The following is a 27493-nucleotide window of genomic DNA, read 5'->3' as shown; positions in this document are numbered from 1 at the left end:
AATCGACATGTGGAAAGGACAGAAACCCTGTCTGAATTCTCTCACGTTGCCCTTCTCACCCTGGCAGGCTACAGATTGTCCACATTTTGCCTCAAATCATCTTGTCCTCCCAGGGGGAAGGAAATGGCTGCAGTGGAGCTGGCTCAGGTAAGGGATTATCAGGGAGCTGGTGGTGGGTTCTGCTTGGAGGGAGAGGAGAAGTAAATGTATAGGAGAGTGGGATCTGCTAGAGGTAGTGGGAAGCAGGAACTATCTAGGGTGTGGAATGGGAGGGGAAAGGATGTGACAAACCTGCTGAGACTTGTGTAAGGTAGGTTGTGATGGGTTGTCACCCGGGGATGCAGTCTGGGGGGCTTCTGGGAACCGCTGTGCCCTTTAACCCTCAAGCTGGGCTGGCCCTTCTCACACTCCTTTGCTGGAGATTCAGCCAGCCTGTCCAGGCCCTATAACAGGACAGCAGGTGATGCCATGCATCCAACTAAGCTACCTGAGTGATTTACCTAAGCCACAGATAGACGACAACAGCCAATTTCCCAGCGATAAGTGATAGCAAACAGATCAAAGCAGATTACTTAGCAAATAACCAAAAACTCAGACTAAGCCTAACATACTATCTGGATAGAATCTGAATTAGCAATTTCTCACCGTGACTGATGATACAAGCAGTCCACCAAGTTTCCATACACAAGCTAGAAATCCCTTTACCCTGGGACCAACACTTTCCTCCAGTTCAATCTTTGTTCCTCAGGTGTTTCCAGGAGTTTTCTTGTGTGCGGAATGAGGCAAGAGCTGATGTCACACCCCATCTTATGTAGCTTTTCCATATGGAAGGAACCCTTTGTTCCAAACTCAGTTCCCAGTCCAGTTTGTGGAAAAATACAAAGATACCAAAATGGAGTTTAGTGTCATGTGGTATGGTCACGTGCCCTAGAATGGCCTGCTGAGTCATAGTAGCCATGACTCCTAGGCTGGCTGAAACATTCACAGGAAGGCTAAACTCTTCCACGGTCCATTGTCTTTCTTGATGAGCCATTAACACTGTCTGGCTTCTTTGTTGTACCTGAAAGGCTCGTTGTGAGTGTTACCCAGAGTAAGCACATTTGAAAGACAGATACGTAGTCAATATCCATAACTTCAGATACAAACATGATACATGCACATAAATAGGACAATCATATTCAGCAACTCATAACTTTTCCAATGACACTGAACATGACGCATCTTGCACTAAATCGATCATAATTATGTCCTTATCATTTTATAATCATACCACTATGCTGAATGTGGGGTGTAGTATCAGGGCCTAATTTCAAGGCACAGGAATTGGGAATAGAACTTCCTCTCTTTGTGGAACAGGAAATAACCCTCCAACCAGGGCTGGGACAATTTCCCAGACTCCCAATGCTGGAACCTGAATCTACTGAAACTTCATTATTTACCACCACGCCCAATGTTTGTGGCAACTGAAAACTTTATCAGTGATGATTTTATATTCTCTTCCAGGCCATTGATAAGAATGTTAAATAGCACAGAGTGAAGAACCAATCCTTGTGGGACCCTGCTAGAAAGAACTCTACTCGACCATGGTTCCCATTTACAATCATAGTTTTTAATCTATTTAATGTATGCTGTGTTTATTTTGTATCTTTCTAGTCAAAATGTTGTGCCGAACCAAGTCATATGCCTTACAGAAGTCTTGGTATATTACATCAATACTATTAGCTGCAACCAAACTTTTGATCTCATCCAATAAGGATATCCAGTGTTTTTGATTGGATCTGTTGTCTCTGAACCTTTGTTAATTGGTACTAATTATATTACCCTCCTTTAATTTTTTATTAATTAAATCCATATTTGCTTCTCCATTATCTTGGCCAGTACTGATGTCAGACTCACACTCTTGTAATTAGCTGGGTCATCTCTTTTACACTTATTAAATATTGGCACAGCATTAGCTTTATTCCAGTCTTTTGGAATTTCCCCAGTGTTCCAAATCCTAATTAAAATCAATATTAACAGTCCTCCACACTCCTCCACCAGGTCTTTCAAAACTCTTCGATACAAATTATCTGGACCTGCTTATTTAAACCTGTCTATCTGTAATACCTGCTGTTTAACATCCTCGTCAGTTATTGTTGGGATGGAAAGACTGTTGTCGTCAATATCTTATATGACTTAGGATATCTCCATTAATTTAATTTATCTCCTAGAACTGGAAGGGACCTTGAAAGGTCATAGAGTCCAGCCCCCTGCCTTCACTAGCAGGACCAAGTACTGATTTTGCCCCGGATCCCTAAGTGGCCCCCTCAAGGATTGAACTAAACCCTGGGTTTAGCAGGCCAATGCTCAAACCCCTGAGCTATCCCTCCCCCCTATACATCATCTGTTTTTCTCCAAATCCAGGAGTGAAATATTTATTGATGACTTTTACCTCTTCTGCGTTATGTTTGATAATTCTGCCATTTCCATCTAGTAATTTACCACTACCATTGTTAGGGATTATTTTTGTACTTAATACACTTTTTAAAAACTTCCTTCTTATTTTCATTGGTTGATCATTGATTTCTAATAGCTTCTCTTACAAACTTTCTACAATTCTGACTTTCTAACTTCTATTCTTTACTATTGACTTCCTGTTTCTTCCATATATTTAATTTGGAGAGTGTTGGGATTCCTACATCAGGGTCCAGAGACAGCCCCATCTCCTAGATCTAGCCCTGGCTAGTAGGTATGTGATAAGTGTTACTACCCTGCCTCCGTCTGTCAGCTGGGAGACGCAAAGGTTCTCTCTTTCTACCCTCTGATGCCTCCTGGCTGCTCTAAGCAAGGTGAGGTGGGACTCTGTTAACATGTCTCCCGGAGCTTCCATTTACCTGGTGCTGCTGTTCCCTGAATAGTGGGGCTGTGAGTGTGGCAGCAGGTCCTGAGTGTTGGACTCTTTCTTTTTCAGGGGCCGGTGACCTTCGAGGAGGTGGCTGTGTATTTTACCAGGGGAGAGGGGGCTCTGCTGGACCCCACTCAGAGAGCCCTCTACAGGGACGTCATGCAGGAGAACTATGAGACGGTGGTCTTGCTGGGTAAGGAGTCCTGTCCCCTGGGTTATTAGAAGCTGTTGGGTCTCTAAAGAACCTGAGTAGTAATAACTTTATATCTTTACTTGTCATACAAGTTTTGCAGATTTCCTTGCCCCCCTTTTTTTGCCTAGTGTCATTTTTGGACATGCGCCTTTTTGGTACCATCAGTCATTTTAAAATTGCATTTAATGTATTCTTATTGGCTACATTAGTAACTGTATTAATAACTGTAGCTTTCATGCCTTTTCCTCATTTTAAGAGGAAAATAGCTGCCTGTAGAATTCTAAATTGAGTAATTAGGTGTATGACTCATGCATGGTTTGTGTGACAGTCAGATGAGCTCTTTTAGGAGAGCGTGTAATGTTGCCATTCAGGGTCCCACGGGTGAAGGGATAAGAGAGCCGTTGGAGGGGCGGAGAAGAGGGGGGAGTAGATAATTCTGTGGTGCCAGGACACGGGGAGGGAGTGTGCAGGGTTAGAGCTAAGAAGCAGCAGGGAGGTAGGAGGTAGTGAGAGATGAGGAGAAAATACAAGAAGTTCCCAAGGTGCCGGGAGGTGGTGCTGGCTGAAAGTAATGGAAAGAAGGGGAGGGGAGTGTGGAGGAAGGCACCCAGGAAGTTGTCTGCATGGGTCAGTGGGAGAGAGGAGAGGTTTGGGGATCTAGAGCTGTGGAGAATCGCAGACCCTGGCCACCGATGCTGAGTCCTTGCTGTATCCTCCCTCTCATAGCAGGGCCGCTACCCAGGCACAAATGGGCACTTTGTTGATGATGTCACAGGGTGGTAATGTAGCCTGTACAATTTTTACACCTATAAGATTACATTTTCCAAACGGCTTCACACCAGTCAGGCTTATCTCTATACGCCGGTACAATCTGTTCCCCAGTGTTCCATTTCCAGCTCTGATGCTGCGGAGTGTTTACTCCTGTCTCCCTTCCCAGCTCTGATGCCTCAGAGCCTTGCCTGTATCCCTGTTCCTGTTCCCCCCCTAACAAAGATTCAACATTTGTGGGGCCTCATCTGGACTACTGTGTCCAGTTTTGGGCCCAACACTATAAGAAGGATGTGGAAAAATTGGAAAGCATCCAGTGAAGGACAACAAAAATGACTAGGGGACATGAATTCTGAGGAGCGGCTGAGGGAACTGGGATTATTTAGTCTGCAGAAGAGACGAGTGAGGGGGGATTTGATAGCTGCTTTCAGCTACCTGAAGGGGGGTTCTGAAGAAGATGGATCTAGTCTTTTCTCAGTGGTGGCAGATGACAGAACAAGGAGCAATGGTCTCAAGTTGCAGTGGGGGAGGTCTAGGTTGGATATTAGGAAACATTATTTCACTAGGAGGGTGGTGAAGCACTGGAATGGGTTCCCTAGGGAGGTGGTGGAATCTCCTTCCTTAGAAGTTTTTAAGGCCCAGCTCGACAAAGCCCTGGCTGAGATGATACAGGGTATGGCTACACTTTCAGCTGTACAGCGCTGTCACGGGAGCGCTCCCACGGCAGCGCTTTGAAATGCGAGTGTAGTCGCGGCTCCAGCCAGCGCTGGGAGAGAGCTCTCCCAGCGCTGCAGGTACTCCATGTAGCCCTGAGGATTAATCTGTTGGTCTGTATAAATATCTTTCTTATGTATTTAAGAATTTAAGTATGTAATAGCCTTATAGATTTATATTAATGTAACCCTTCTGCTCCTCTGAATTGGCAGCAATAAGGGCCGGGTTCAGTATCGAGGGGTTCCGTTTCAATAACACCATGCATAACCGGCTCGAGCCCCCACCCAGTGACCTGGGACACTTACATACCACACCCCCCTGGGTGTCTCTAGGAGGCAATACTTCCCCTCTCGCAAGCACGGAGTCTGAGTATAGCAAAATCTTTTTAATAAAGGAAGGAAACAATGCGGCATCCCACTGGAGAAACACCCCAAACAGGATTATAACACAAAACATAAACAAAAAAAACCCACCCCCAGGTACGTTTGGCAATATCCTTTTCCCCTTTGGGTCTTAAGTCCAATCACCCCAAAGCCCAACAATCCAAAAGTCTCTGGTCAGTGCCACCCCAGAATTCGAGAGTTTATCTGCAGAGTTTTACCGCCTCCCAGCCTGGGTGGAAAAGGGGGGGGAAGTCCATACAGGGTGTTAAGGGGCACCTTACATGGGCCAGGGCCAACTGCTCCACCTCTCCGTGGAGTTCTGCTGTAGCCTTCACCACGACCAGCAGTGCCACTCCTCCAGCTGTCCCTGCAAACCGCTTCACTCCGCTCACTGTTCCATGGGTTGCTCCAACACGCTGCAAACTGCTCTGCTCGCCGCTTAATGATAGGTCTTCAGGCTCCCCTACTAGTTAACACAGCGCTCCGTGATCTTAATTTCAGTGATTTCAGCTCTTAGCAGGGGAACTTTGGTGCTGGTGCACCATTGGCCCAACTCAGCAGTCTCTAGATAGAGTCCTAATAGAATCAAAAATTAGCTCTACTCTTTAACATTGGAGAGAGGAGAATGTGCAATTAGTGTTCCAGGCCCTCAAAAGGGGCCCATACCATTAGGTGTACACACCAGTCCCCAACCTCTCTTAATTCAGGGGGTTTTGGAACCCATGTCCCATGTTTGGCAAGTACCACCCAACTGAGGTTGAGTCATTTCTGTCACAAAGCAGTCCCACAGCTCCCCATTCACACAATCAGGGTGACAAACTTTTTTTCCTCCTGCCCCAATAACAAAGAAATTGGGGATCCCAGAGCTGTTAAAATCACCATCCCAAGCTGCTGTGGGGTTATGCTAAGTGAGGGGTGGATGCCTATGCAAATTCTTTAAAAGTAGCAAAGAATCCTGTGGCACCTTATAGACTAACAGACGTTTTGGAGCATGAGCTTTCGTGGGTGAATACCCACTTCCTCAGATGCATGTCTCATGCATCTGAGGAAGTGGGTATTCACCCACGAAAGCTCATGCTCCAAAACGTCTGTTAGTCTATAAGGTGCCACAGGATTCTTTGCTACTTTTACAAATCCAGACTAACACGGCTACCCTCTGATACTATGCAAATTCTTGAAATTCTTTCCACACTCTCTACAATTCACCACCAGATGTTAGGGTAGCGCTCATCCTGACTGCTTACATCAAGAATAAGTTTGGCTGAAATGCAAAGAAACCTACAGGTCAAACATCCTGTATGACGCTAAGGCAACTTCAGCACATTTTGGGACCCTTACTCAGAAAAGTAATAATAGACAAAATACCTGCGCAGATTTCTGGAGACCTTTAACTGAACCAAGAACAGTAAAGGGTGGAAAAAAGGGATTTTTGCCCACAAATCTAACAAGTACACCACAAATGCATACATACCTGTCATTCATACGCACATAAATGTTAGCCTATGAGACAGGCATACCCTAACATTTCCATGAGGGGAAGATGAAATTTGGGCATAAGAGGAAGAATTTCCGATCAATGCTCTATAAAAGGTAAGACAATTTACCATTAAACAGGCAATTCTGCACATCTGTCTGCTCCTGTCTACACCTTCATTGCCTCCACCTTCCACAATACCCTCATCTATGTATTGATGTCACCCATTTATGACGGCTGTTAACTATTAATAGTCCGTAGTATTATTTCTTTTCAAAACTGTAAGTGAAAAGAGATTCAATCTCCCTTGTATTTCATCTTAGTTAAAGCATTTAGCATATATAGAGTTAAATTAGAATGCAGACAATTTTGAAGTAACTTCCTCTGCCAGAGGTGTGAAAAACGCCCAAGGTGCCGCTGCACCACAGCGAGTAAGTGTATTATCATAAATATATCTCTTATAGAACTGTGATATTTTGTAACTTTGTAATCTTGAACTGTTTTAACATTTGCTTATTATTTCATTGATTTTAATAAAAAGATCATTATGACTATATCTGTCTCAGTGTAAGCTCCTGTCATATACCCCAAAGTTCCTTTTATAAACTCTGTGAAGCCTGATTCAGGATGAACTTTATTTTCTGATCAAACATATTGGTGACCCAAACCTATACTAATTAATATCCAGTAATTATTATTATTATTATTAATCATTTTAAATTACATCAAGACTACTAACATACCCCAAATCAGGCTACATCCACGTCCCCGTGGGGATTAGCTTACAGTGCTGGAAGCCACGCTCCCAGCGCTGGGGCACTGTTTACACTGGCACTTTACAGCGCTGTAACTTGCTGCGCTCAGGGGGGTGTTTTTTCACACCCCTGAGCGAGAAAGTTGCAGCGCTGTAAAGCGCCAGTGTAGCCAAGCCCTTAGTTGGGGATTGGTCCTGCTTTGAGCAGGGGGTGGAACTAGATGACCTCCCAAGATCCCTTCCAACCCTGATATTCTATGATTCCAATTTCCTTTCCCTCTCCTGTTTGACCTCATTTACAGGGTAATATTCTCAGCTATACCTTAACCAATCATTGTGCTGAAGTTTAACTAACCAATTCTAACATGTTGTGACATAATTCTCTGTGAAGGCATCGGCCACCTTTCAGAAGTGCTGTGCCAAGTCTTCATTTATTCACTCTAATTTAAGGTTTCACGTGCCAGTAATACATTTTAACGTTTTTAGAAGGTCTCTTTCTATAAGTCTATAATACATAATTAAACTATTGTATGTAAAGTCAATAAGGTTTTGTTAGGGAAACCCCCCCGACCCCACCTTACCCAAGGCCCCAGGCTTTTTGCTGAAAATAGAGTAAGAGTAGGCCCTTAGCTAGAAGCAAGAGTTTTAACTCCTGCTAAACTTGTTTTTCTGTACAAAGGGCACGCTGAGGCAAAAAGATGTGGTCAGGGCCCCAAAAAAAGGAACTAGAATTGGATAAAGGGGAACCAGGAGATCTGTTAAGTTATAACAGCTGAGTTATAAGAAAAAGTAATAGAACGGTCAAACCGCAGACTTGACTGGCAAAGACAATAACAGGAAAAGCCATAGATGGAAGATTGGGGTTTTGCCATAGATGGAAAATTAATTGGTCAGCTTGCTTGTTATCATTATATTCCAAATAAGGCAAATAACGTGTGTAACCAGCGTGCTACGTTTTGCGGTTTTAACCTTTATAAGCCTGGTAAAATTTGTAACATGTAAAGCAGCAGCCAGCCTCTTGCGTTTGGTCTATGCTGTCTCTCCCTGCATATATGCTTGTATGAAATAAAGGCGTCTCAGGCTGTCTGATCAAATCAACTGGGTGGTGGTCTTTTCCCTGACAATTTGGTGCATTGGCCGGGAACCCACAAGAGGGCTTTCCTGGATCGGAACACCGCGGACAGTTTCCTTCCAACCCCAGGGCCCGTCTAAGAGGTAAGAGACCTTTTGAAATCTCTGTTGGGGTCTGGGAGAGGACTGGTCCGTAGGCTTCGGTTTGGGGTAAGTCACAAGCTGGGTTCAAACTTTTAGCCATCAGACAGGCCTGACACCCTTTTCTAAGGTTCCCGTTCCCGGTACACCCGACGAAGTGATTCGGACCGTGGGTCCAAGTGTTTACTCTAGAGTCTCCCGTCCCGTCCCGAGAGTCGACTCCCTGTGGAAAGGCCCATCCGAAAGGACTGGGCTGAATCCCAGAGTGTTACGTCTTAGGAAGTGTTTGTGTGGTTGTTTGAAAAGGTCGAGTGGCCGGAGTGAGTGACAGCTGTGGAAAGACGCCCCGAGCCTCTCGCAAAGTGAAAGCTTGTGACCGAGAGTGTCTCGAAAGCAAGCCCCATAGCTGAGCTTGGAGAGAATGTGAAGCTTCCCCGGCTGGCAAGTCCTGATAAGTGGCTACCCAGCTAAGGTGCGTGCATGTTTCCCTGTCCCTTTTTCCTCCCCTTCCATGACCCATAACCCTGTGACCGCTCCTTGAGCACTGTCCTCTATAGAACCGCAGGGTTCCTCTCCTTGCTCCTCGGAGCTATAAGCTCCCTTCCCTTCTCGGAGAGGAGGGAAGCCCCAGGAAACCGTACCGCTGCGTCTATAGCTTCAGAGGCATCGTTGGCTTGAAGGCTGGTGCTCTGGGCTGGCGGCAGGCGTACGGAGACCACGGGTTCTCCAGCTAGGGTCGAAGCCCTAAGGGAGGCCCGCCTCACCTCTTACCTCTTTCCTTGTAGGTACCTGCTGTAGTGCAGGTCAGCGAAAGCCTACTCCTATTTCCCCTGCCCAGGGCAGGTAGAGAGGCCATTGGTGTTAAAACCGTGGTAATCCTGATAAGCGTTCCCTTGTGTAAGTGGCTTAAGTAATGGGAAGCTAAAGTAAAAATGGGGACTAGAGAATCCAAAGGGATTCTAATCCCACCAAAAGGCACACCTACTGCTTATATGTATGTACATTATAATCTGTCGACATGTAAATATTTGCAAAAGTGGAATTGGTATACTAGGGGGTCTTAAGGACTCCCAGGAAAAGTTAAACTTTAAACTTAAAAAAAAAAAAAAAACTTAGGAAAAACTAGTCCTTGTCCAGGGACTGTCGGGCCAGTCTGCAGCTGGCCCGAGAGCCCCTCTTTGGGGAGCGGCGGCCTCTAGACTGCTGCCTTTATCCCCACCAAATGATTTAAATGACTTATTTATAAAATATAAACAGTGGCCCCTTGGGTTGGTATAAACTTGGGGTGCATCCTCCTGCCAAAGGAGGGATTTAACTGGCTTCTTGCGGGACGTGGAAAATAGTGCCGTTCCTGTCTGGAATATTTACAAAAATCAACAGCATGATGAAAATTGGGCCAATTGGCCCAGGACATAGGCTTATCTCCGGGGCACAAGTAAGCAGTATCTGAGCTGGAGTGGGCGAATAACATGTTGTCTCCACCCTTAGTTCTTTAACCCAAGATTTACTGCTAAAATGCTCTTAAGCATCGCTGAAGCAGAGAAGGCATTGTGGTGAAATCTGGCTTATTCTAAGGTAAGGGATTTTCTGAGCAACCAGCTAATGGCCGTTCGGAATAATCTTGACAACCAAGCTTGGCCCACCGCCCTTATGGATGCTTCAGGCGTACCATCTGATTTGTGGCCCTGGAAACACTTGGAGATTTTCTAAATGAAAATGTTGGTGCTCACAGTGCTCCTTCCAGGCCTATGGGCCAGTGAAAGGAGTGTGGGCTCCCACATACCGAATCTGGGAGGATTCTTGGGAAAGTTGTATGTGGAACTGGGTCATCCACCAGGATGTGTAAAAAATAAAACCTCCCCAGCTCCAATGCATTCAAAAACTCAAACCTGGAGAAAACATTACAGTTCACCACTATGTGTAATAGGAAGGTAACGTCCATATAACAACCCTTGCCTCCCAAACCCTCATTCAGGCTAACAATAGCTGTGTATGTGTTAACTCTTCTGTCTTACATGATGTAGCCTTTAACCTATTTACGAATTCAGGTACCCATGCTATCTATTGGCCCATAAAGAAAACGTATCAGGTTTCCTTACAGTTCCAAGTCTCTTTCGACTGGACATCTGTCATACCCGATCGATTTCACACACTATTATCACTTTTATCATAAGTCCAAAAAAATCTCCCAATTAAAAAAAAAATTTCATTTCCTTAAGAATATATATCAGGCAGAACTCAATGTTTTCTGTACTGCCCACATTGTCTCCTCTTTCTGTATAACAACGGCTATTTTTTGCCAAATCACAAAGGTCCTTCATCCATCCCAGCACCCCTGGTATGTATGGGCTCTCTTAGGGGTCGGCATAATAATCACTCTGTGCCTCTGCTGTTGGTATTGTTGCTGTTGTAACACATGTTGTCCTAAATGCCCAAGATCAAGCTCCACTTCATATGCCCCACCGCCAATGATACCCCTTAACCCATTAATGAAATCAACTTTAGCCAATGAGAATTGCCTGCATTATGCCACGCTGAATGCTTCCTTAAAAGAAGCCACCTATGCCAGCATTCCAAACTTAGAAAACCCTCATCTGGAGATCCAGGACTTAATGAATATCCAGAGTAAGAAGTTTGATGCCATGTAAAACAAAGGCATCAAAAAGGAGGGAGCTGTTAGGGAACCCCCCCCCCGACCCCACCTTACCCAAGGCCCCAGGCTTTTTGCTGAAAATAGAGTAAGAGTAGGCCCTTAGCTAGAAGCAAGAGTTTTAACTCCTGCTAAACTTGTTTTTCTGTACAAAGGGCACGCTGAGGCAAAAAGATGTGGTCAGGGCCCCAAAAAAAGGAACTAGAATTGGATAAAGGGGAACCAGGAGATCTGTTAAGTTATAACAGCTGAGTTATAAGAAAAAGTAATAGAACGGTCAAACCGCAGACTTGACTGGCAAAGACATAACAGGAAAAGCCATAGATGGAAGATTGGGGTTTTGCCATAGATGGAAAATTAATTGGTCAGCTTGCTTGTTATCATTATATTCCAAATAAGGCAAATAACATGTGTAACCAGCATGCTACATTTTGCGGTTTTAACCTTTATAAGCCTGGTAAAATTTGTAACATGTAAAGCAGCAGCCAGCCTCTTGCGTTTGGTCTATGCTGTCTCTCCCTGCATATATGCTTGTATAAAATAAAGGCGTCTCAGGCTGTCTGATCAAATCAACTGGGTGGTGGTCTTTTCCCCGACAGTTTTTAAAATGTTTAAAAAGCTTCATTTAAAATTAAATTAAAATGCAGAGCCCCCCTGACTGATGGCCAGGACCTGGGCAGTGTGAGTGCCACTGAAAATCAGCTCATGTGCTGCCATAGGGTGCCTACTCCTGCTCTAACCAGTTATAAACCACTACCTTAATTAACTTACACCTAGCAACATTAATTATACAGGAGAGAGAAACGATTAGAGAACCAGACTGGTTAACAAAGTAAAAGTGGGGGCCATAAAGATAAAGCAATACAGAAATGAGGGTTTCACAACCATTGATAAGTGATTTCTTGCCAGACAGAGTGCTATCAAATTAAGGTTTCTTTAACCATCTTAAGATCCGGACAGGATCGTCTTCCTAACAGCCCAATAGCACCTTATATCAGTGTGACTGGTTTGGGATGTGAGGATATGACCCTTCACTTCCTAGCTTATGGCTGCCCCTGCCGCTTAGCCAAAGGCCTTAGCCTAAGAACAAGGCCTCAGACTATCCTAGTGAGAGAAGGCCCATACACAGGCAGACTGTGATTTTGATTCTTTGTTTTTATACTCCTGTAACTAGCTACGTGATAGAAATACACCTAAGTTCTTAAAGTATAGGCTTTACAGGCAGGACTGAATATCTCTATTCTAACAGTGGGTTCTACCCCTTCCCCCATTCTGTATCTGTCTCGTCTATTCAGATTGTAAATTCTTCAGGGCATGGGCCATTTACTATTCTCTGTTTGCACTCTGCCAAGCACAATGGGGGCCCACTGTTAGTTGGCCCTTAGGCACTAAGGTAATGAATATGATTTACAATAATGACAACTCTCCTGGCACTTCGAGCCAAGGAAGCTGGCCTTGGGATGTTACTGCTTAAAAATGAGCTGGGTTTAAAACCATGGAATATTCTTTGTGACAAGTATCCCACAAATTCCACTGACAAAATGGAAAAATGGTAACTAGGAGAGGTATTTTATCCACTTCCTAATGGTAATAGGATGAGTGTATACCACATCTGCTCCTTTGCTCTGATTACAATAATGTCAATAGCTGCCCCAACCCATGTGTGCCCTTTGGGATGTCCCATAATTAAGCATCAAACATTAAATACTCATGATTTACATCACTTATTTATTAATAATTCCAATATATGAATGCATGCAACTGCTGAGATACTGCATAGCAACCTAATTGCTAAAGCCCGCCCCAAACTTCCTTCTTTCATTATCCTGTGGCATATTGCACCTGTTTGTGGTTCCTTGTTAGTCTCTCAAAATTGAGGTGTAAAAATCTGACCTGGGATTGTCTGCTTCGGCTTGTTCAGGTAAATCCCAGACTTCAGCATAACTTCTCCCACAAAGCCTCCACCTAATAGAATGCCCTTAACTGTAACAAACTTGGGCTATTGTGATACAGCATGGCCAGAGGGCAGCAGGAGAGGGTTAGAAAGGAGCCTTATTCTCTGTAAGGGGAAGAAAGTTTGCTATAGATTAATTAGAGCACCTGACGCCAATTAGAGCACCTGCAGTAGTCACATGATAAAAACCCATGCTTCAATCAGACAGTATGGGAGTTGGAGCAGAGAACAGTTTGAAGGGAAGCAGAGGACAGTTTGGAGAAGTGCTGCGGTGGGCTGAGAAGTCCTAGACCCTAGGTAAGGGGCACCTGGCTTGTGCAGAGCAGGAAGCCCCCCACAAGCAGAAGGGCAGGAGAGGAAAGTAGCCTAGGGGAAGGAACCATCAGTTCAAGTGGTTCACTGCTATCCTCAGGGCCCCTGGGCTGGAACCTGGAGTAGAGGGTGGGCCCAGGTCCCTCTCTCTCCGCTCCCCTCCTCTAGGACACAAGTGGGGCAATTAATATTCCAATTTAGGGGCAAGAAATGGCACCATGAACACCCCCCCAAAGAAGAGAAATGCGTGAGACCTGTCATAATAGTGCCGGCAATTTGCCACACATGGTGTCAGGAGTGTGATTTGCGCACTGAGGACTTAAACCAGGGTTAGCCAAAACCCTCCCATCCTTAAGATGGACGATGTAGTCAAAGCCCTAATACAAGCCACCGCGGCCCAGCAGGAGGCTATCCAGGTCCAAGCAACCACCCAACAGGAGGCAACTCGGATGCAGCAGGAGACTAATCATCTGTTGATGAGTCAGGCTGCCCAGGACTGGGCCCTGCTGAAAGACCTGGTGAACCAGATGAAGGCCCTTATGGAACTGAACCACAGCTGTGAAGGGACCCGGACCATACGGGCCAGCCATTGCCTACAGATAATGACACGGAAGGATGATGTGGAGGCATACCTCCTGGCTTTTGAAAGAGCAGCCCTGCGGGAGGCCTGGCCCTGAGATCAGTGGTCTGGTATCCTCGCCCCATTCCTGTGTGGGGAGGCCCAGGAGGTCTACTACGATATGGCTGCAGAGACTTCAGCAGATTATCCCCAGCTGAAGGCAGAGATCCTGGCCAGATCCAGAGTAACGATGGCATTGCTAGCCCAGAGGTTCCATGAGTGGTAGTATACAGAGGACAAGGCACCTCGATCACAATTGTTTGACCTGATCCACCTGACCCGGAAATGGCTGCGCCCTGAGGCCCTCAGCTCTGAAAAGATGATGGAGGTCCTAGTACTGGACTGGTATATGAGGGGGCTACCACCAGGCCTCTGGGCTTGAGTTGGCCAGAATGACCCCTCCACCTATGACAAGTTGGTCTCCCTCATGGAAAGACAGCTGGCAGCCAGTGAACTGTTCCAGACCCCAGGCGGGGAGACACGGCAATCCAGGAAGCCAACCCCAAACCCAAGGCCCTGGATTGTCAAGGACTACAGGAGAACTGTAACGGGGAGGAAAGGCACCGAGCAATGGCCCGAGGCCAAGAAGGGACCTGGGGGGTTGGGAAGAGAGGTGGAGGGGCCGGCCAAATATCCCCAGGCAGAGGATTACAACCCGAATAAGAGGGCGGTGTTATAAGTGTGGGGAATTGGGGCATCTAGCAGCCCAATGCCCCAGCAGGGAAGAACCTATGCAGTGTAATCTGGGGAATTATTGGGAGCAATGTGGCCTAATTGGCTTGGTAGGGGTCACAATGACCTCACATGGATATACAAGGTCAGTAAAAATGAATGGTATTAAGACCATAGCATTAATAGATTCTGGGAGTGCTGTCACGCTGGTCTCGGGGAAGTTGGTGGTGCGAGACCAACTAACCCGGGCCAAAAACACAGGGGTAACATGCGTTCATGTCACCGTGAATTTCTACCCCACAATCCTGGTACAGATAGAGATCCAAGGGAGTATTACCAGGGTGACTGCTGGGGTGGTCCCCAAGCTCCCCTACCCTGTCTTAATTGATAGGGATTTCCCCGGGTTTGAGAGCTTACTTACCCCACTAGAGCCAGGGAAGGATAGCAACCCCCAGGCTGAGACAGAGGCACCTACAGATAGCCTCACCGCAATGTTTGCTGAATTTGCTCCAGAGTTATTCTCATCCCCTGGGAAACCCCAAAAGTCTGGTCGGGAAAGGAGGTCAGATAAAAGATTAGGGACCAGGATTCTAGCAGAGAATCAAAAAAACTTCCCTTGTGGGTAGGCGAACCCGTTCAGGAGGCCAGAAGATAATTCAGGCCAGGAATGACTCAGAGGCGGTTCCTAGCCCAAGGAGGAGCAACCCAGGGGTAACAGTGGAAATAGGCCCCCTAGAATTAGGTCAGATCGGTACCGCACGTGAGAATTTCGGGCAGGACCAGGCCAATGATCCGCTATATGCGAATGTGAGGGAGGAAATAGTGGAAGTAAATGGCGTACCTGTGGAAGAAAAAATCAAATGCCCAAGGCCATATTATATGCTCAAACGCGATCTCTTGTACAGGATAGAGCAAATACGAGGGGAAGAAGTAGAGCAACTCTTAGTCCCATGGAAACACACAAGGGGAGTACTAGAGTTAACTCACACTCATCTATTTGGGGGACGTCTAGGAGTAAACTAGACACTGGATAGAGTCCTAAGAAGGTTTTATTGGCTAGGGATACATGCAGAAATCCAGCGATATAGTGCCTCCTGCCCTGAATGCCAGTCACATAGCCCCCAACCTTACTTGCAGGCCCCATTAGTACCTTTGCCTATTATTGAAGTCCCTTTCGAGAGGATAGCCATGGACATAGTAGGCCCACTGGAAAGATCGGCACGGGGCCACCGAAACGTACTAGTCATCCTTGACTACGGCACGTGATATCCAGAAGCCATTCCTTTAAGAAACTCCACATCCAAGGCAATAGCAAAAGAACTATTACAGGTTTTTACCAGAGTGGGCATCCCTAAGGAGATCCTGACAGACCCAGGAACCCCTTTCATGTCAAAATTAATGAAGGACTTATGTGCCCTACTCTGCATCCAGGCCATACGGACCTCAGTCTACCATCCACAAACAGATGGACTGGTCGTGCGGTTTAATCGTACCCTTAAAAGTATGATCTGGAAGGTGGTAGCACAGAACGGAAAAGACTGGGATACTCTTCTACCGTATCTAATGTTTGCTATACGGGAAGTCCCCCAGGTGTCCACTGGTTTCTCACCCTTTGAACTACTGTACGGACGCCACCCGCGCGGGATATTCAATATCGCCAAGGAAGATTGGGAAGAACAACCCAACCCAGGAAAGAATGTGATAGAGCACATGACACAGATGAGAGAGTGAATAACTTGAGTAACTCCTATAGTACGAGAACATTTGGAAAAAGCGCAAGAGGCCCAGCGGACATATTACTACCATCGGGCGAAAGTACGGAGATTTCAGCTGGGGGAACGGGTGATGGTGCTAGTGCTAACAGCAGAAAGCAAACTCCTAGCCAGCTGGCATGGACCATATGAGATAATGGAAGCCATTGGGGAGGTGGACTATCAGGTCAGACAACCAGACCGATGAAAGCCAGAGCAAATCTACCATGTCAACTTACTGAAACCCTGGCGTGAGTGAGAAACGTGTCTGGTCATTCGAGGAGCTCCACCCATACAGATGACTCACAGGGGCAGGTAAAGATATCTCCAGAATTAACCCCAGAACAACAAACAGAGGTCATTGAGATGATCCACCAGAACCAGGACGTGTTCTGTACACAACTGGGCTGTACAACACTGGTCCAACGTCATATTGTCACCAGCCCTGGAGTAAGGGTGATGATAAGACCATACCGAATACCGGAAGCTAAAAGGGAAGAAATTAGGACAGAAGTGAAGAAGATGCTGGAACTCGGGGTTATTGAAGAATCCCACAGTCAGTGGTCCAGCCCTATCATCCTAATCCTCAAGCCTGATGGCACCCTGAGGTTTTGCAACGACTTCTGGAAATTGAATGAAGTATCCCAATTTGATGCCTATCTAATACCACGCATTGATGAGCTAGTTGATCAGTTAGGCAAGGCCCGATATCTAACCACTCTGGATCAGACCAAAGAATATTGGCAAATTCTCCTGGCCAAGAATGCCAAGGAAAAGACTGCTTTCTCTACAGCCAATGGCTTGTTTCAATACACTGTCCTCCCTTTCGGACTCCATGGGGCCCCTGCAACATTCCAACAACTTATGGATAAGTTACTGCGACCCCATGCCAAGTATGCCGCCGCCTATCTAGACGATATAGTCATCCATAGCCCTGACTGGGAAACGCACCTAGGAAATGTAGAAGCAGTGGAATGCTGGCCTCACTGCAAACCTTCTCAAGTGCGTGATAGGACTAGCTGAGGCCAGATGCTTTGGGTATGTAGTAGGGAGAGGTTTGGTGAAACCTCAGTGGAATAAAGTGGAGGCGATACAAGGTTGGCCTCGACCAGTCCGCAAAAAGCAAGTCAGAGCATTTCTAGGGATAGTAGGATACTGTCGGAGATTCATCTCTCATTTCGCCACAAGATCAGGGCCATTGACGGATCTGATAAAAGCTCGGGGCCTCGAGATAGTAAAGTGGACTGATGCGACAGAAGAAGCATTTGCAGATTTAAGGACAGCCCTGTGCTGCCATCCAGTACTCATAGCCCCAGACTTCAAGAAGGAATTCATCCTACAAACAGACACCTCAGAGGTAGGGCTAGGAGCCATCCTTTCACAGATGGTAGGGGAGGAGGAACACCCAATCTTGTACCTCAGCCGGAAACTCCTCCCCAGGGAACAAAAGTATGCTGTCATTGAAAAGGAATGTCTGGCGGTAAAATGGGCTATGGAGACTCTCCGCTACTGTCTGCTGGGGTGGCAGTTCACCCTGGTGACAGACCACACCCCGCTCCAGTGGATGCACAGAAACAAGGAGAAGAATGCAAGAGTGACTAGATGGTTCCTATCCCTGCGGCCCTTCCATTTCCGGGTACAGCACAGAGCTCGAAGCCAACATGGCAATGCTGATGGCCTATCATGACAACACTGCCTCTCGTCCCAAGTAGCCCAACCCTATGGTGTTGAGCGGGGAGGGATGTGTGATACAGCATGGCCAGAGGGCAGCAAGAGAGGGTTAGAAAGGAGCTTTATTCCCTGTACGGGGAAGAAACTTTGCTATAGATTAACTAGAGCACCTGATGCCAAATAGAGCACCTGAAGCCAGTCACATGATAAAAACCCATGCTTCAATCAGACAGCATGGGAGTTGGAACAGAGAACAGTTTGACGGAGTTGGAGCAGAAAGGATTGCTGTTGGAGCAGAGAACAGTTTGAAGGGAAGCTGAGGACAGTTTGGAGATGTGCTGCTGTGGGCTAAGAAGTCCTAGATTCTAGGTAAGGGACACTTGGCTTGTACAGAGGGAGGGCAGGAATCCCCCCACAAGCTGAAGGGCAGGAGAGGAAAGTAGCCCAGGGGAAGGAAATGTCAGTTCAAGTGGTTCACCATTATCCTCATGGCCTCTGGGCTGGGACCTAGAGTAGAGGGTGGGCCCAGGTCCCTCCCTCTCCACTCTCCTCCTCTAGGACACTAGTGGGACAATTAATATTCCGATTTAGGGGTAAGAAATAGCACCCTGAACCCCCCCCCAAAGAAGAGAGAAGTGTGAGACCCATTATAATAGTGCCTGCAATTTGCCACACAATGTTTACACTACCACAGTCAGTCGACCTACGCTACGCAACTCCAGGTACCTGAATAATGCAGCTGGAGTCAGCGTACCTTAGGTCAAGTTACTGCAGGGTCTACACTGGGGGTGGGGTCGACGGGAGAAAATCCCACATTGACTTACTTTATTCTTCTCATCTGGGTAGAGTTCAGGAGTCAACTGGAGACCGATCTGCAGTCGATTTAGCGGGTGTTTACTAAATTGTATCGCTAAATCGACCACGAGTAGATCAATCTCAGAGCATCGAACCCGACTGTAGTGTAGACCTGCCCTTAATAACCCATTTATTTATGTTCACCTCCTTGCCCCTCAACGCATGTTCCAATCTAATAAGCAATACTCTGACGATGACATTTTCTCTATAGTGTAGAGGTAGGCAACCTATGGCAGGTGTGCCGAAGATGGCACGCAAGCTGATTTTCAGTGGCACACTCAATGCCTGGGTCCTGGCCAATGGTCTGGGGGGGCTCTGCACTTTAATTTAATTTTAATTGAAGCTTTTTAAACATTTTAAAAACTTTCTTTACTTCACATACAGCAATAGTTTAGTTCTATATTATAGACTTATAGAAAGAAACCTTCTAAAAACGTTAAAATGTATTACTGGCATGTGGAACCTTAAATTAGAGTGAATAAATGAAGACTCGGCACACCACTTCTGAAAGGTTGCCGACCCCTGCTCAAGTGAGTATAAAATTGCCCACAAGACATGGTGGTCATAAATCATAAACTCAGGTTGGGATTGCCAGGAGTGAGAGTTTGGTGAGAGTCTTGTCCCCCCTCTCCCCATCAGCCACAAGCTGTCTTCCCTCCAGGCTCCTTGGATCTTTGAGCCTCTCCCTCCTGAGGTTGAGTGGCCCAGTTATTGTTTCTTACAGTCTTCTTTTCTGGAAGAATTAGAGGCTGTTGCTCCTGAATTTTAGCGTTTAATTCTCCACCCTTCTCCACACACTGGGTGAGTTTAATTCTCTCTCCCTTTACACCTGAGTCAGTAGATTTCCTAATTCTCCAAAATGTGCTTTTGCAATGTCACAGTTCAGGGGTAGCTAAGCCTTTGACTTGCCTCAATGTTCTGCTCAAGGAATGCCCTTTCAAGTATCAGGCCTCTAGCCAGCCCTCTCTATGGGTAGGGACCCACATGCCTCTCCTTTTTGACCAGGGTTTGAGGATTGCAGCTTGTCCTCCACTGTGTTCGCTGGACTAACGTCCAGTTCCTGTGCTTTGATTTCTCTCCAAGGGCTGTGAGCTGTGTGTGTCTGATAGAGGTTGGAATTTGGGAGATATTTCTATGATGCCAATACACACCTCAGTTTCCCTCTGTGGTTGGTGTTGCTGTGGTTATAAAGAGCAGGAGACATGAGGTGTTTTGTTGTGTATCTGTCATGGGATGATATGAATGGGTCATTAAGGACTGGCTGGGACCAACCTACATCAATGGAATACGCTACAGAGACAAGGGAATAATTGTCACCTGTCCATGTGAGGATCTCCGCTTGGCTGAGTGAAGCATACATGGACTTGTTATATTTTTAAGAGCAGGAAGAACTGGGCTCGCAGGCGCAAGGAGCTCTACCAGAGCGAAGACAAATGGACAGGCACAGTGAAAGGAAACCAAACTGTTTTCTGCAGCAGCCTGGCTCAAGAGCATTGGCCAGTATGGACTATATTGTCTTCTTCACATCTCTGTCCTAATCTAAGGACTTCCCAATGCTCAGCTGACTAATAAGCTCTGCTATGTTTTAAAAGTTTGCCCAGTGTCACAGCAAAAATTTGCTCTGTGCATTGACTGAGGAACAGTCACTGAACAGAACTGTAGTTCAGCTGGACCTGCTGGCAGAGCTCATAGGTTGAAATAGGAGTGTTGAAGCCAGAGGCTCAGTCTCAGGTGTTGTAGGTACATGGTCTATCCTTGTGGAAGAGTGGGAGCCCTTGGGGGAACCTCCCAAAGACTGTTTAAAAGCCAAGGCATTGCACAGATCCTATGGATCCATAAATGTGTGCCTTATGGGGAAAAGATTAAAAAAAATACAGAAATGAGGATTTCACAACCATTGATAAGTGATTTCTTGCCAGACAGAATGCTATCAAACTAAGGTTTCTTTAACCATCTTAAGATTTATTTCTTTATCTGATGGTAATGAGCATGATACAGACAGGATCGTCTTCCTAACAGCCTGTCATAAACAGATAATTAAGGGTTAATGCCTCTCTTACCTGTAAAGAGTTAAGAAGTTCACCTAGCCTAGCTGACACCTGACTAGAGGAACCATTAAGGGAACAAGATGTTTCAAAAGGAAGGAGGGAATTTTCCTTTGTTTAGATTCTGTTTCAGTTTCAGCCAGAGTGAAAAAGATCAAGGAACCAGCCTCTTATCAGAGTAGTAAGTTTTTTAGAAAGGAATAAATAGGTTTATATTTATTTTCTTTTGTAACTTGTCTTTGTGCAACTAGGGGAATTATCAGATTGGGTATTCTTGTGTGTATTAAGGTTTTTGCCCAGGGGAACATCCTGTGTTTTAAATCTATTGTCTGTGAGATTAGCTGGTATGCTGTCTTCCAGAGGGTTTTTTTCTTTCTTTCTTTTACCTTTATTTTCTTTAATTAAAAGCCTTCTTTTTAAGAACCTGATTGATTTTTTCCCTGTTTTTTTTTAGATCCAAGGGAATTGGATCTGGACTCACCAGGGAATTGGTGGAGTCTCTCAAGGCTACCCAGGGAGGGGAAGGTTTTGGAGGGAAAGAGAGTTTTCCAGGTACTCAGAAATCTGGATAGTGGCAGCAATCTAAGCTTACCAGATCTAAGCTGGTAGTTAAGCTTAGAGGTGTTCATGCAGGTCCCCACATCTGTACCCTAATGTTCAGAGTGGGGGTGAGACGTATGACACAGCCCAATAGCACCTTATTTCAGTGTGACTGGTTTGGGATGTGAGGATGTGACCCTTTGCTTCCCAGCTTTTGGCTGCCCCTGCTGCTTAGCCAAAGGCCTTAGCCTAAGAACAAGGCCTCAGACTATCCTAGTGAGAGAAGACCCATACACAGGCAGACTGTGATTTTGATTCTTTGTTTTTATACCCCTGTAAGTAGCTAAGTGATAAAAACACACTTAAGTTTTTAAAGTATAGGCTTTACAGGCAGGCCTGAATATCTCTATTCTAACAGTGGGTTCTACCCCTCCCTTGTTCTGTGTCTGTCTTTTCTATTTAGATTGTAAATTCTTCAGGGAATGGGCCATCTACTATTCTCTGTTTGTACTTTGCCTGGCACAATGAGGACCCAGTGTTAGTTGGTCCTTAGGCACTAAGGTAATGAATATGATTTATTATAATAATAACAACTCTTCTGCCACTTTGAGCCAAGGAAGCTGGCCTTGGGATGTTACTGCTTAAAAATGAGCTGGGGTTAAAACCATGGAATATTCTTTGTGACAATTATGCCACAAATTACACTGACCTCCCTTGTTTTCTTTGCTTTGAGCAGGGTTTCCAATTTCCAAACCTGATGTGATCTCGCAGCTGGAACAAGGGGAGGAGCCATGGGTCACGGACTTCCATGGCTCTGAGAAAGAAGTGTTCCTGAGAGCTGCCTACACAGGTGAGGAATTGGTTAAACCAGCTCAAAAACTGTTTGGGAATGCGGGAAACATTTGGGATGCCCTACAAAGGCCCTCTGAGCTCTCCAAGTTCAGGATTGTTCCCTGCAGTTGTAGAATCATTATGGCAGATGTCACTCATGGCTTCCCTCCTATTCTGACTGACAACTGGCAGCAGGTCCTTCCCTGATCTCGCTTTCCCCTGAGTGTTCTGGTGAGATGCAGACCAAAACTGATCCCTTCCTTTGTTCTCCAGGGAAGGGTTTGGGGAAAATCAGCTCCTGATAGGTTTGATCTCTCCCACACATATTTTGGTTTGTTCACCCCTTTTTCCATTCCTCTCTCTGAGATTTCCTTTCTTTCCGGTGCAGGTAGTGACCTATGTCTGGATTCTCTCCGTTTCCCATCACGTGATAGGATGATGAGTGAGAATGAGGAGAAACCCCATCAGGAAGATGCTGAGCAAGTAGAACCACATGGAACATTTTCAGGAAGATCCAAAGGGAATGTTTCCAGGAGTTGCGCACTTCCAGAAAAAGCGAAAGCCTGTGAGACTCAGGAGTGGCTAGAGGAAAACTTCAGTAGCCTCTCAGACCTTATCACAAGTGAGAGAATCAACTTGGAAGAGACACGCTACAGATGCCATGAGTGCGGGAACAGCTTCAGTCGGAGCTCAAACCTTATCACACATCAGACAATCCACACAGGGGAAATGCCCTACACATGCTCTGAGTGTGGGAAAAGCTTCAATCAGCGCTCAAACCTTATCACACATCGGAGAATCCGCACAGGAGAGAAGCCTTACAGATGCTCTGAGTGCGGGAAAAGCTTCAGTCGGAACTCAGACTGTGTCAGACATCAGAGAATCCACACGAGAGAGAAGCCCTACACATGCTCTGAGTGTGGGAAAAGCTTCAGTCGGCGATCAGACCTGATCACACATCAGAAAATCCACACAGATGAGACACTCTACACATGCGTTGAGTGTGGGAAATTCTTCAGTCAGAGCTCAAACCTTATCAGACATCGGAGAATCCACACACGAGAGACGCCCTACACATGCTCTGTGTGTGGGAAAAGCTTCAATCAGAGCTCAAACCTTATTAGACATTGGAGAATACACACAGGAGAGCTGCCCTACACATGTTCTGAATGTGGGAAAAGCTTTAATCGGCGCTCACAGCTTATCACACATCAGACAATCCACACAGGTGAGACACTCTGCACATGCTCTGAGTGTGGGAAAAACTTCAGTTGGCGCTCACACCTTATCACACATCAGACAATCCACACAGGAGAGAAGCCCTACACATGCTCTGAGTGCGGGAAAAGCTTCAGTCGGAGCTCAGACCTTATCACACATGAGAGAATTCACACAGGAGAGAAACCCTACACATGCGCCAGCTGTGGTAAAAACTTCAATCGGCGCTCAAACCTTATCACACATCAGAGAATCCACACAGGAGAGAAGCCCTACACATGCTCCAAGTGTGGTAAAAACTTCAATCGGCGCTCACACCTTATGAAACATCAGAGAATCCACACAAGAGAGAAGTCCTTCACATGCTCTGTGTGCAGGAACAGCTTCAGTCAGCGCTCTGACCTTATCACACATCAGACAATCCACACAGGTGAGACAATCTACACATGTGCTGAGTGTGGGAAAAACTTCAGTCGGCGTGCACACTTTATCAGACATCAGAGAATCCACACAGGAGAGAAGCCCTACACATGCTCCAAGTGTGGTAAAAACTTCAATCAGCACTCACACCTTATCACACATCAGAGAATCCACGCAGGAGAGAAACCCTACACATGTTATGAGTGTGGGAAAAGCTTCAGTGATGGCTCGGGCCTTATTAGACATCAGAAAATCCACATCAGAGAGAATTGTAATAGATCCCTTGAGTAGGACTGGCCAAAGATTTTTGTTTTTTAATCACATTTGACAATTCCACAAAGTGATTTTTGTGTCATCTTCACCGTGGCTCCTGAGCTTCACCAGATCAATTGCCTGCTTCTGCCTTTTGCAATTCACTCTTCTTTGGGGTCAGTCCTGTGATCTTTTCTATCAACTCCTTTCCTTTTGAGTCATAGGAGTGTGTGTCCCTCCTGCCAGGAATGTTCATCGCCTCCAGGTGGGAGAGAGGTCTGATCCCCACAAGCTACACTGAGACAAAAACTACCTGTGCCTTCTATCCACCAGGGCTGTACATGGTGTTGGCTGCTCAAGTTAGTGATCTTGGTGTAAAAAGACAATTACAGTTGTAGAGCAGATGCAGCCCAGGTGCAGTAATTGGCATTGCTTTTCCCTTGACTTGACCTACACTCCATCACTTTTCCTAGTCTAAACAAACCCTGAGCATCATGGTTATACTGTTCCCCCGTTTCAAACCAATTGTTAGTCATCAAGTTCCCTCTTGGGGAAGAAATTGTTTCATACTCAGTTGCTCTGATGTTGTGTTGGAAAGCAGATATTTTTAATACAATTTTCCTCATTTAAAATATATTGAACTATAACAAAGAGCAGGAACAGGGCAGGGATAGGGAAAAATGTCGTTGCACTTGCAGTAACAGCAGAAGTGTTTAGCGTAAATTAGCGGGATTCTCTTATTCCCCATCACCATCCCAATCCCCCCTGTTCTTCTTCGAGTGATTGCTCATATCCATTCCAGTTAGGTGTGCGCGCCGTGCGTGCACGCTCGTTGGAAGATTTTTACCCTAGCAACTTCGGTGGGTCGGCAGGTCACCCCTTGGAGTGGCGCTGCCATGGCACTGGATATATTCCCCTGCTGACCCATCCGCTCCTCAGTTCCTTCTTACCACCCATGTCGGTCGTTGGAACAGTGGAGCGCGGCTTAGCTGTCCTCAGCTTCCCTAGTTTCTCTTCATTCACCTGATCTCTTGTTGTGTATAGTTGACTTAGTCCATAGTATAATTAGTTTTATAGTTTATAGTTGTTAGTTAGTTGTTGTGCATAGTTTAGCGGGGTTTGGGCGCTAGCCCTTCCCCACACCCGATGCCTGGGCCCATGCCCGGTTCACCCAGGGTTTAAACCATGCTCGGCCTGTAAAAAGCCGATGCCCACAAGCGATCCCCACGACTCTTGCCTAAAGTGCCTCGGGGAATTGCACATCTCCGACAAGTGCCGCATTTGCAAGACCTTTAAGCCGCAGACTAAAAAGGAGAGGGACTTTCAATTAAAGACTCTCCTTATGGAGGCAGCCCTTAACCCTCTGTCCTTGGCACTGAGCACTGACAGCGCTCCTCCGGCACCGGACCGCTCCGGCTCTGCCAAGACGCCTTGGCACCGGCCTTCTCCAGCACAGGGACCTGACCGAAGGCCTTCAACTTCCTCCACACCTTCGGTGCAGACTCATCTGGATTGCCCGGCACCTACCCCTGCCGCGGCACCGACGACCGTGGTACCGTCGACTCCGGTCCTGAGAGGGCCGTCGAGTCCGGTTCAGGAGAGCTCCCTGGTGAGACCCGTGGTCGAGCTGACGGTCCCCTCCATGCCGGAGACGTTCTCCTCGGCCAGGGACCTTATTGTGATGACTGAATCTGCCCTGCCTCACCCCCCCCGGAACCGCCGGTGTGGGTTCTCCCTTCCAGAGGCAAGCCTGCCGCTATGAGGCCTCCTTCGCTGGAGTCGACGAGCTGGCACTGGTCCCGATCCAGGTCCCGGCACCGCTCAAGGTCTTGTGGTCGGTCCCAATCTTGATGCCACTTGCAGTCCCGGCACCGCTCACCCAGGCGGCACCGGTCGTATTCACGGCACAGATCCACCTCTCGTCCTGGTCGGTACTCTCAATACCACTCCAGCTCTAGGCACCGCTTCCGGCACCAAGACTCTCGCAGCCAGTCCCATCGCAGACGCTCAAGATCCAGGTCAACATCCTGGCACCGCGCTGGTTGCAGGTCCCGGTCTCGGTCTCAGCACCGATACGATTCCCGGTACCGAAACTCGGCACCGAGGAGATCTCTAATGACGGGAGTGAGCGACTCATACAAGCCTCGTTCGGCTCCTCCATGGCCGTCCCGACAGCCATCCCTGTCATCTCAGGCAGACAGTGTATACGCCCCGGACACCGACGTGCCTGCTGCCTTGTTCAGCGAGCCCCAGCCTCAAGATCATGGTCTGCAGCAGTGGGGATTCTGGACGCCCTGGGCGTACCATCAGGCCCAAGGCCCTCTCCCAGGTCCACCGCGCTCGACGGCCTCGGAACACAGGGCACCAGAGGCCATGATTACCTGCCTTCCCCCTCCTACTATGGAGGAAGGGTTGACCCAGCCTCAGGACTCCGAGCTCCCCAGGGAGATGGACACGATGCTTCAGGCGGAGCCCTCATCAGATCCACTCATTCCAGGTCTCTCCTCTTCATCCTCCCCGATGAGGCTGTAGCTGGAACTTCGTCAGCCAGCCCTCCTCCAATTGACCTCAGGGCCCACCAGGGCCTCCTCAGGCGTTTTTGCACAGAACATGAACTTACAACCGAGGAGGTCCCAGAGGTCCAAGACCCAGTGGTGGACATATTGTCATCCGATGCACCCACTAGAATGGCCCTCCCATTTATCAAGACCATACAGGCCAATGCCACTACAATGTGGCAGTCTCTGGCCTCTGTTCCCCCCCGCTGCGCGAGGAGTAGAGTGCCAATACATGGTGCCCTCAAAGGGCTATGAATATCTATATGTACATCCTCCTCCTTGCTCCCTCGTCGTCTAGTTGGTTAACGAGAGGGAGCGCCATGGCCAGCGGGCCCCAGCCCCTAAATCAAAGGATGCGAGGCATATGGACTTGCTAGGGTATAAAGTTTACTCTGCGGGAGCCCTCCAGCTCCATGTGTCCAACCTGCAAGCCTTCCTTAGCCGCTATAGCTACAACACCTGGGCAGCGGTGGACAAATTTAAGGAGCTGCTTCCACAGGACGCACAGCAGGAGTTCTCGGCGATCCTCGACGAGGGGAAAAAGGTCACGAGAACTTCCCTCCAAGCTTCCCTGGACGCCGCGGACTCATCCGCCAGGACTCCAGCCTCTGGCATGACTATGGCCCATATCTCGTGGCTGCAGGTCTCCAGCCTCCCCCTAGAGCTCCAGCACACTATTCGGCACACAGAAACAGCCGCCGGAGGCAATCAGGCAACCAAGGGGGCCAGAACCAAAGCTCCTCCAAGCCTTCCTCTGGGCCAA

General features: G+C 47.1%; 1 protein-coding gene and 1 pseudogene across 2 annotated transcripts; both read left to right on the top strand.

The window, feature by feature from the left end:
• Window positions 1–27493, top strand: part of LOC127036689 (zinc finger protein 883-like) — a 199723-nt pseudogene that overhangs the window by 6999 nt on the left and 165231 nt on the right.
• On the top strand, window positions 78–27404 carry LOC127036688 (zinc finger protein 271-like). Of its 2 annotated transcripts, XM_050927808.1 has the most exons (4): window positions 78–147; window positions 2951–3077; window positions 22188–22301; window positions 22671–27404. In XM_050927808.1, the coding sequence occupies exons 1-4, from the start codon at window positions 124–126 to the stop codon at window positions 24209–24211; spliced, it is 1806 nt and encodes a 601-aa protein (XP_050783765.1). In that variant the 5' UTR covers window positions 78–123; the 3' UTR covers window positions 24212–27404. The 2 variants fall into 2 exon arrangements, with proteins under 2 accessions (XP_050783765.1, XP_050783766.1); XM_050927809.1 differs by lacking the exons at window positions 78–147; window positions 2951–3077 and adding an exon at window positions 19364–19396.

The sequence above is a fragment of the Gopherus flavomarginatus genome, chromosome 18 (assembly GCF_025201925.1).
Source record: "Gopherus flavomarginatus isolate rGopFla2 chromosome 18, rGopFla2.mat.asm, whole genome shotgun sequence".
Taxonomy (NCBI): Eukaryota; Metazoa; Chordata; order Testudines; family Testudinidae; genus Gopherus; species Gopherus flavomarginatus.
The sequence above is the reverse complement of the archived record's forward strand: the minus strand, read 5'-3'. Positions and strand labels throughout refer to the sequence as shown.